This window comes from Ictidomys tridecemlineatus, chromosome 11 (genome assembly GCF_052094955.1).
Source record: "Ictidomys tridecemlineatus isolate mIctTri1 chromosome 11, mIctTri1.hap1, whole genome shotgun sequence".
Classification (NCBI taxonomy): domain Eukaryota; kingdom Metazoa; phylum Chordata; class Mammalia; order Rodentia; family Sciuridae; genus Ictidomys; species Ictidomys tridecemlineatus.
Window position 1 is genome coordinate 116300097 of NC_135487.1, and position 10243 is coordinate 116310339.

At 36.0% G+C, this 10243-nt stretch overlaps 1 protein-coding gene and 1 long non-coding RNA gene across 3 annotated transcripts; one reads left to right on the forward strand and one right to left on the reverse strand.

Annotated features, from left to right (window-relative positions):
- Positions 1 to 355: 355 nt before the first annotated feature.
- Positions 356 to 8783, reverse strand: Dusp12 (dual specificity phosphatase 12). Of its 2 annotated transcripts, XM_005342550.5 has the most exons (6): positions 7219 to 7863; positions 5688 to 5801; positions 5481 to 5599; positions 5000 to 5096; positions 3946 to 4132; positions 356 to 756 (listed from the first exon to the last, which is right to left on the reverse strand). In XM_005342550.5, exons 1-6 carry the CDS (start codon positions 7557 to 7559, stop codon positions 595 to 597), a joined length of 1020 nt encoding a protein of 339 aa, XP_005342607.1. In that variant the 5' UTR covers positions 7560 to 7863; the 3' UTR covers positions 356 to 594. The 2 variants fall into 2 exon arrangements, with proteins under 2 accessions (XP_005342607.1, XP_040143244.1); XM_040287310.2 differs by lacking the exon at positions 3946 to 4132 and having other exon boundaries at positions 7219 to 8783.
- On the forward strand, positions 6190 to 7949 carry LOC120890509 (uncharacterized). The gene is made up of 2 exons (XR_005734740.2): positions 6190 to 6634; positions 6825 to 7949. It is a non-coding gene; the product is annotated as an uncharacterized LOC120890509 (long non-coding RNA).
- Positions 8784 to 10243: the final 1460 nt, after the last annotated feature.

Below are 10243 nucleotides of genomic sequence, written 5' to 3' on the forward strand. Positions count from 1 at the left end.
TGCAGTGGCACCAACCTAGCTATTCAGGAGGTAGGTTTACTAATATCATCCATTAAAAGAAAAACAAATACTTTTCAAAATACGTCCAAATATACCTGCTTTACATTACTGGAAATAACAGTGTATCTATGTGAACATATCAGTTCTTAAATTTTATACATAATTTTGTCCATCCAGACCTTAAGATCATATAACCCATATACCAAAAATCAGAAATTTTTAAAATATATAAGGTGCTGAGGATGTAGCTCAGTAATAGAGTACTTATCTAGCATGTACAAGGCCCTGGAGTTGATCTTCAGCACCACTAAATAAGTATATAAATAAATAAATTCTATATAAAACAAAGAACATATCCAGGTTACAAAAGACTTTAATATCAAGTCAAATAAAATTTCCATGATTAAAAAGCTTTGATTTCCATGTAATATATTCCACCTATGTCATGTAATAAGTTAACAAAGTATACTTTCCATGTTACATCAAGTGATTTTTATCTTCTCACATTCCAAATGAAATACTAGCCTAAAAACTGCCATGAATGATAATAAGCAAGGGTGGCACATATCACCAACAAATTTCTTTCAAGCAAGTTCATAATTTTCTTGTTTGTGATCCCAAAACTGGCAGCATTTTCATTTCATCCACTCTATTCTTATGTATTTGAAAGGCAGGTGTTATCCATCTACCACATGAGCACTGTTCACCATACCAATTAAAGGATCCCAACTTGGCACTGCATTTTGGGCAAAGAAGCTGAAATAAAGCAAATGTGTTACTTCATTCATTCATTTTTATATTAAATAAATAACTTTGGCAATTCGATATATAGAAATAGATAAGACATGGTTCATATCTTCAAAGAGTGAAATTATTGCATAAAAGGCTTTTTTTAGGGTGGTACTGGGAACTGAACTCAGGGGCACTGGACCACTGAGCCACATCCCCCAACCCTATCTTGTATTTTATCTAGACATAGGGTCTCACTGAGTTGCTTAGTGCCTTGCTTTTGCTGAGGGGGGCTTTGAAGCATAAAAGGCATTTTGTACTAAGGACAAATAGATGAATTTCCGGTTGAAGGGAGAAGCTTTAGACTCGATAAGAAGTTTTGTGTTGCTGTTGTTTTTAGTACAAGAGATTAAACGTAGGGGCACTTAACCACTGAGCCACATCCCTAGCCCCTTTTATTTTTTATTTTGAGCCAGAGTTTTACTAAGTTGCTTAGGGCTTTGCTTAGTTTCTGATGCTGGCTTTGAACTTGAAATCCATTTGGTGATTAGGAACTTATGGATGTGACACACATGGCTTTTAATCAATTTGCGATTTAAGATTGCAAATAAAAACATCATGGCTAAAGGAGAGAAAAACCTGTTAGGACTCTCATGTCCTATTACCAATTGATATTGACACCATACAAGTCAGATTCCTAACTATTTAAATACAAGTTAATGTTCCACTAAAACAGAAAAATATAAAAATTCTTTTTTTTTAAATTTTTTTAGTTGTAGATGAACACAATACCTTTATTTATTTGTTTGTTTATTTATTTATTTATTTATATGTGGTGCTGAGGATTGAACCCAGTGCCACACATACTAGACAAGTGCTCTACCACTGAGCTACAGCCCCAGCCCCCAAAAATTCTTAACAAGTCAATTATAGTTTCTCTAACATGGTCAGAGATTTTTGTTGTTGTTGTTGTTGTTGTTTAGTGTTTTAATTTATGCGTAGTATGATGTAAGGATTCTTATTTTAAATCTTGAGCAATAGAAAATCTAGACATAAAACTCATAAACTATAAGTGAAAAAAACTAACAGATTTGATTACATATCATAAGTTTTAATATGACAAAATATACCATTAAAGTTGAGATAAGCAACAGACTGAAGAAAACAACTGCAGTATATTAGATAAAGCATTCTGTAAGAGTATGTACAGAGCTCCAACAAACCAGTAAGACAAAGACAAAATTACAAAAAAATAGGTCAAGGATAGGGAAACAATTTACACAAAAAAAAGTACAATTAGCTTGTAAATACATAAAGATATTGGTCCTGTGTAGTAGTCATAAAAATTCAAAATAAACATTTTAGTATTGACATTTTTCACCCTAAGAATAATAAAGCTTTATCAATTTTATAATATCATACCAAGAGTATGAAGAAATAGGTAGGTACATTCACTTAATGAAAAGCAAATTTGTATGGACATTTTGAATGACAGCCTGCAATATTTCTAATATTTTAAATGGACACAGTTTTCAAGTCAGAAATTCTATTGCCAGGCATATATTCTAGAGCAAATTCAAATATGTACACAAAAAAGTATACACAAATGTGATTTATAACCTTTCATAAAAATGTCTTTTTTATCTGTAAAATTGTGGTATATATGCATAATAAGAATTATAATGCAAAAAGTACATGTATAAAGGCATGAATTGCCATGAACATACTATATATACAAAGATATGAAAAATTGTATTCTGTATGTGTAATAAGAATTGTAATGCATTCCACTGTCGTGTATTTAAAAGAATAAAATCAATAAAACTAAAATAAAAAATAAAAAAGGAATTCATTATTGATTAAAAAAAAAAAAAAAAAAGTCTTTATCTGTGTGTGTTTTCCGGTTAAAGGAGCAAGCCAAAAGTACAAAAGAGAAAAAGATAATTTGGATTTCATTAAAACTAAAAAAAAATCCCATGTTAAATGTGTTTATGAATATGTCAAAATGAATCCTACTATTAAATATAACTATAATACATTAATAAATATACACTAAAAAAGAAAAAAAAAAAACTAAAAGTCCAACCAGTGCAAATAATACCATCAAGAACAGGAAGTGAGGGGCTGGGGTTATGGCTCAGTGGTAGAGCACTTGCCCAGCACATGTGAAGCACTGCGTTCAATCCTCAGCACCACATAAAAATAAAATAAAATAAAGGTATTGTATTCATTTGCAACTGAAAAACAATTTAAAAAAAAGAAAAAAAAAGGGAAGTGATTGGTAATAGGTTCATTATTTCGAGGGTAATGAGAATGGTGATGATTGAAAAAACTCTCTAAACATACTAAAAACTATTATACACTTTAAAAAGGTAAATTGTATGGTATATGAGTTATACCCCTAATAAAGCTTTTTTTTTTTTTTTTTAAAAAAAAAAAAGGTTACCACGTTTTAGGGAAGGCTTTCACAAAATAGCTGTTACACAAATTCTTACAAACTTTTATAAAAACCATACATCTTTCAAATTCATTAAGATTATTACTTGGGTCTGGGTTGTAACTCAGTGGTACAAAGTGTACACATAAACACAAAAATATTATAATCATTCAGGATAACCTTTACAATAATAAAGGAGAAATATGGCTGCCAAAGAATGTTCAGGACTTGCACTTTTAACAGGAAGTGAAAAAGAACCTCATAACACACTAAATTGAAAAATTAGAGAAAATAGATGAACCCAACAGAGAAAAATGAAAGAAATTTTAAACCTAATTTTAAAATCCTGACTTACCCTAAATTGTTACAAATTGTGTCACATATATTCTAGACAGTTTACAAAATAAATAACATTAGCTTTATATTTGGAAAAATTTAAAACAATGGCCTTAAAAGGAATCTAATAACTTACACCAGTGGTTCTCAAATATGTTTCATTATTTCAGATGAGCTGGTGTTTAAAAATACTTCATTTGGGGGCTATGACTCAGTGGTAGAGTGCATGCTGAGCATGAACAAGGCTTGGGTTCAATTCCCAGCATCAAAAATATATAAACAACTTTATTTTTGATAGCCTTACCTACATTAGAAAGGTATAATATTCAGAAAGAAAGGCATTAAGATGAAGTAAAACACTGGTTAAAATATGGCTAAAAATGCCAAAATGAACACAATATAAATGATACAATGAAACTATAGAAAATAAAGTGTGTTCTCACCTGCCCATCCATCACTCCCAACAAAGTGGATTCCATCCACTGTACAGGTTCAATGAAATAAGATGTACATTGAGCCTGATTCCCTGTGGCAAGCATGAAAGATGGTGTCATTCTCTTGTGGGCAAAGGCTATAGGCCTACTTCCTTCGTTATGATCCAAAATGCTAGAACTTCGAAATAAGGATCGCCTGCAACCCCAAAGAAAGAAAAACATTCATGACTTCCAAAATGATGAAAAAATAGTTGAAATATGCAGTATTTCTTAAAGGACAAAATAATATAACACTGATGATGCTACTTAAACTTTCAAGAGCCCCTACAATATGATTATTTTACTTCTACTTTTTTTTTAAAAGGTTGGTTCCCTCCCATCTTATTATTTATTTATTGGGAGGTGGGGTTCTTTTTTTTTTCCTCGTTTTTTTTTTTGGAACTGAGGATAGAACCCAGGGCTTTATGAAGCAAGGCAAACACTTTAGCACTGAGCTACATTCCAGCTCTACTTATACTTTTAAGAAGTTATATCCTGCCAGTTGCGGTGGCGCACACCTGTAATTCCAGCAGCTCTGGAGACTGAGACAGGAGGATTTCGAGTTCAAAGCCAGCCATAGCAAAAGCAAGGCACTAAGCTCTCAGGGAGACCCTGTCTCTAAAGAAAATACAAAAAAGGGTTGGGGATGTTGCTCAGTGGTCAAGTGCCCCTGAATTCAATCCCTAGTACCAAAAAAAAAAAAAAAAAAGATTTGAGCCACATCCCCAGCCCTACTTTTTATTTTATTTAGAGACGGGGTCTCACTGAGTTCCTTTAGCACCTCGCCATTGCTGAGGTTGGCTTTGATCTCTCCTTGATCCTCCTATCTCAGCTTCCCTGGCCACTGGGATTACAGGCCTGTGCCACTGTACCGAAATGAAATTTGATCCTTTTTGAAAGCAGATTTGAATCAGAAATGTATATAGTTTCAATTAGACAAATTCTTCCTATTTTATAAGAAAATAAAACTTTAAGTTCTTTTAAGCTACTAAGACAAATTCCCAGAGCATACAAAATATTTTACCTGCATTTTCTACATTTGTAGAGAACTTCATCTTTTAATCCTTGTGAAATGGTAGTTGGATCAACAGCAAAGAGTTCTTGAGGTAAATTTTGCAATTCTATATGACAAAATTAAAAATGGATCCATCTGTCAAAATCAACTCTCTGCATTTTCAGACAAAATTTAAGTAAGGTCAAATTGAGGCAACAAGGGCAAAACACAAAAATTTTAAAAACAAACAGTGTTGGGAAATCAGGATGGGGTGGGAAAGTACATGAGAAAGACTATTGGTGATTACACCAAACTGCCTAAATTCAAATCTCAGACTTGACATTTATTAACCATGTGACCTTGCTAGTAAGTTATTACTAGCAAAACATAGTTTCAAAAGAAAACAACAGAACCTGCTTGCAAGATTGCTGGAAATGTGAAATAATGCACTTTGTGTCCACGTAAATGACATCTGAAAAGAATCCAATGTATATTAGCAATTATTATTTACCTGGATACTTCTCTGTAACCTTTTGTAATCGATACTGTTTATAAATTGCACTAGAGGTATCCACTTCATATCCCATTGCCTGGTATAATTTCAGTTGATATTCAAACCCCTCATTCATCCTGTGATGACAAATAAATAAAAAGTTCAACTTTCTTTTCGTGAAACTACATCACAAAAGCAGAATTATTACTATATCAAAAAACTCACTTAGCTTCAGGTTTGATAGTCTGTAGATTTTCATAGGCTTTTTCAAAGGTAAGACGGTCAGTCTTCATCAAAAAAGCAGTCACTATAGCAACACTTCGACTGATGCCTGCATGGCTGAAAAAGAGACCTTCAAAATAAAATAGCAAATAGCAACAATTAAAAAAAAAAAAAAAAAAAAGACAAAGCCCAGCCCCCTATTGATGGTTAAGTTCAGGTTTCAACTTCATGTCTACTTATATTGAAATAAACCCATTGACTCTGAAATACTACCAATGTACAGAATTTTTTATTTCCTTATTCCTTCAGAATTCTGAACCATATGAATGTATTACTTATTCAAAAATAATTACCCTAATTTAAAAGTTTTTGTAATTACTTATGCTCCTTTGCTCTTTACATTCAGATCAGGTACCAGATTTCTTCCAATATCATCACTACCTTGGGTCCTTTATATAAATAATTAGAAGTGCTGGCACACAGTAAGTGCTCAATAAATTTAAACTACTGTTACTACACTTCAATCCAACCAAACAAGACTACTCAGGGATTTCCAAATACCTGTCAAGATTTTCTATATTTTTTTCCTTTGTTGCAACATTACTCCATCAATCTTCTAGACAGGGCCCAAGGATCCTTTAGATCCTAACCAATTTTCCCCTTTATCAACCATCCTCCCTCACTCCAAACAAAGCATTAAAATAATCTGCTCTTGGGGCTGGGGGTGTGCTTAGTGGTAGAGCACTTGTCTTCTATGCCAAAGACCTTGGGTTCCATGCCAGCAAATCAACAACAAAAAAACCTCTCTGACCTACCTTGTGTGATAGATCATAAGACCTTTCTTCCAGAAGGGGTCCTGCCCAATACCTCAGAGAAAGGATTGCCAGAGAGAGAGACCAAGAAAAATCCAAATACAGGTCTTGGTGGATTTCTCCTCTCTCTCTATTACAGTAAGTCATACCCCTTTTGTCCAATTTCTTTTCTACATGGATGTTTATTCTTAATTGAATCCAAGTATTTTTTAAAAAATGAAGTTTTCCCTCAGTCTTTGGATCTTCATTTCTCAAGGCTCCATGTCATTTATATTTTAATTAAGTAAACGTGTATGCTCTTCTCTGGTTAACCAGTCTTTTGTTACAGATTGTGAGTGACCCTTAGGATGGAGAACAAAGGTGTAACACCGTTCGGAACTGGTACGTCTGGTTTGCGTTACAATCACTCAGGTGGGCGAGTAACCTGTACTGCAGAACTGTAAACCCTTTAGGGTGTAAGGACTCTGCCATTTATTTGATGATCCCCGCCCTCCAAAACAAAATAAAACTTGGTGGCTGCAAAATGAACCAACCAAAACATGAATCAGGGGCCCATTTCCATCCAGATCCTTCCTCTCTTCGAGACACAAGTCTACGGGAGGGAATGGGACTAGGTTGTTGTGGAATGACAGCCCCTCGCCTCTTCTGGAGACCTCTGTGAAAAGGGGTGATGGGGCTAAAGTGAGGCGGGGCACTCTTCCCCTACCGACGAGATGACTTACCAGTGCACCAGCACCGCACGGCCCTCCGAGCGGGCCTGGCTGATGAAGGCCACGCACCGATCCAGATGGCTGAGCAAGTCGGTCTCGGGTTTGTCCAGGGCTGGCACGAAGAGGCTCCGTAGACCCTCGAACCCAGCCCCCTCCTTGAAACCAGGTTCTGAGTCTACCGTCAACACGGCAGAGATGCCGGCCTCCTTCAAATGATCCGGCTCTGCGACTGCCGCCGCCCCACCCAGGTACAGCCCAGGCCGCACTTCCAGCATCTCCCGGGCAGAGCTGGTTCCGCTAGCGTGCGGAATCCAGCTCCCGCAGCCATGGCTCGAGCCCTCCTTTGCCAACATGGCGGCGCCCAGAAGCCAGGCGGCTGGAAGCCCTACCACCGAGTAACCGGCCGGCTAGAACGTCCTTCCCCCGAGGCCCAGCTGCGCCGGCAACTCGGCGGCTCGGTCGGAGGACTACGACCACAGTCCGCTTGTAGACTTAAGCTCCAGCTGAGCCGGTGCTCCTATCAGAAGCAGCCCCGTTACCCCTGTTCTACCATCCCAGCGTATTGTAAAGGACAACCTTCCCCAAATAGAGGGTAATCTCAGGCTGTTTGTCTTGAGACTAACAGGGAAGGGGCAGCAGAGGCAACTGAATTCAAATTTTTAGTGAAGGACCCATCAACTTAATCAGCAGCATCCTTTCATGCATTTGTAATAAAATGTTTTTTTTCAATGTTTAAGAAGCCACTTGTATTTCTCCTCTTGTGATTATTCCTATCCTCCGAAATTTTGATTTTGATTGGGGTGTAAATCGTTTTCTCATTGGTGTTTATTATTATTATGTATATTTTGAAGATATCAATCTCATGTTTTTGTCAGAGCCCTTAGTCAAAGACTATAAAGAAGCACAAATTAAGTTGGTTTTATTATTGGACTATGAACTATGGAGAATTTCAGGGTATCTTTGTCAGAGGTGCTACAGAGATCCTATTGTAGGATTTGGGCTTTTATTAGGTGATTCTGCAGAGGATTTAAGGAAGCAGGGTTTTGCTCTAGATTGGAAGCCATCAGAAAGCAGGATGATTCTTTGGCTTGATGAATCTTCTTCTAGGAAAGTGTTAAGGTTTGGATGTGAGGTGTCCCCCAAAAGCTCACGTTTGAGACAATGCAAGAAGGTTCAGAGGAGAAATGATTGGGTTGTAACAGTCTTAATCTGAGCAGTGAATTAATCCCCTGATAGGGATTAACTGAGTGGTAACTGAAGTGGTAGGGTATGACTGGAGGAGTTGGGAATTAGAGCTGGCTTTGGTATATATATATATATATATATGTGTATGAAGAGAGGTGCCTGCCAAGTCTCCTGATCACCATGATATGAGCAGCTTCTCTCTGCCATACTCTCTTGCCATGATATTTAGCCTCACCTGGGTTCCTGAGGAATGGAGCCAGCCTTCCATGGACTAAGAATTCATGAGCCCTCAAATAAACCTTTTTTCCTCTATAATTGTACTGGGCCAGTCCTTTAGTCACAGCAGGAAAAAAAAAAACTGTAATTGGTCAAGTAGCAGTTAAGGTACAAAGACAGACATACAGACCAAAAGAACTGAATAGAGAGCCCAAAAAGAAACCCTCACACATATATAATCAAATGATCTAAAGGTGCCAAGACCACACAATGGGGATAATCTCCTCAACAAACAGTGCTGGGAAAACTGATAACCATATGCAAAAGAAAGAAGTTAGACCTTTACCTTTTACCATATTAAAAAAAAAAAAAAAACAACCTCAAGATGGATTTTCAAGGCCAAAAGATATATATAATTCCTAGAAGAAAACATAGGAGGAAGGCTTCATGGCATGGGATTTAGCAATGATTTCTTGGATATGATATCAAAACTATGGCAACAAAAGCAAAAATAGATAATTGGAATTACATTAAACTTAAAATTTTTTTCACATCAAAGGAAACAATGAAATGAAAAGGAAACCTATGGAAAGGGACAAAATAATTGTAAAGTATTTATCTGATAGAGTTGGTATTCTGAACATATAAAGAACTCAAAAAACAACAGAAAAAAGCAAGTAACCCAAGTTTTTAAAAAAGAAAGAAAATGTTCAAGAGATCTGAATAGACATTTTTCTAACAAATGCCCAGCAAGCATATGAAAAGATGCTCAATATCACTAACCATTAGAGAAATGCATATAAAAGCCACAATGAGATATCTCACACCCACTAGCATGACTAGTATTTTTTAAACAAATAAACCAGAAAATGGGAGAGTTTGACAGGGACATGGAGAAATTGGTACTTTTATGCATTGCTGGTAGGAATGTTAAATGGTGCAGCCAGTATAGAAGGCAGTATGGAAATACCTCAAAAAATTGAAAATGGAGTGATGATATGACTCAGCAATCCTATATCTGCATATACATCCAAAAGAATTGAAAAATAGAATCTCGAAGAGATATTTGTATGTTTATATTCATTGCCACATTGTTCACAATAGCCAAAGAGAAACAATCAAAATGTTCAAGAAGTGGGCTGGGGATGTGGCTCAAGCAGTATTGCGTTCGACTGGCATGCGTGTGGCCCGGGTTCGATCCTCAGCACCACATACAAACAAAGATGTTGTGTCCACCGATAACTAAAAAATAAATATTAAAATTCTAAAAAAGAAATGTTCAAGAAGTGATGAATGGATAAAGAAAATGGGATACACACACACACACACACAATGGAGTATTATTCAGGCTAACGAAAAGAGGGAAATCCTGTCATATACCATATTGTAAATGAACTTTGAGAACATGAAGTAAATCAATCACAAACGGATATATATTATATGATTATACTCCTGATATATCTAGAGCAGTCAAAATCATGGGAAAAATTGAATGGTAGTTGACAGGGAATGGGGAGAGAAGGAAGTTAGGAGTTGTTTTTCCATGAATATAGTTACAGTTCTAGAGATCTGTAACACAACATTGTAAGTATGACAAAAACCTCTGAACTATACACTTAAAAAATGGGTACGAGAG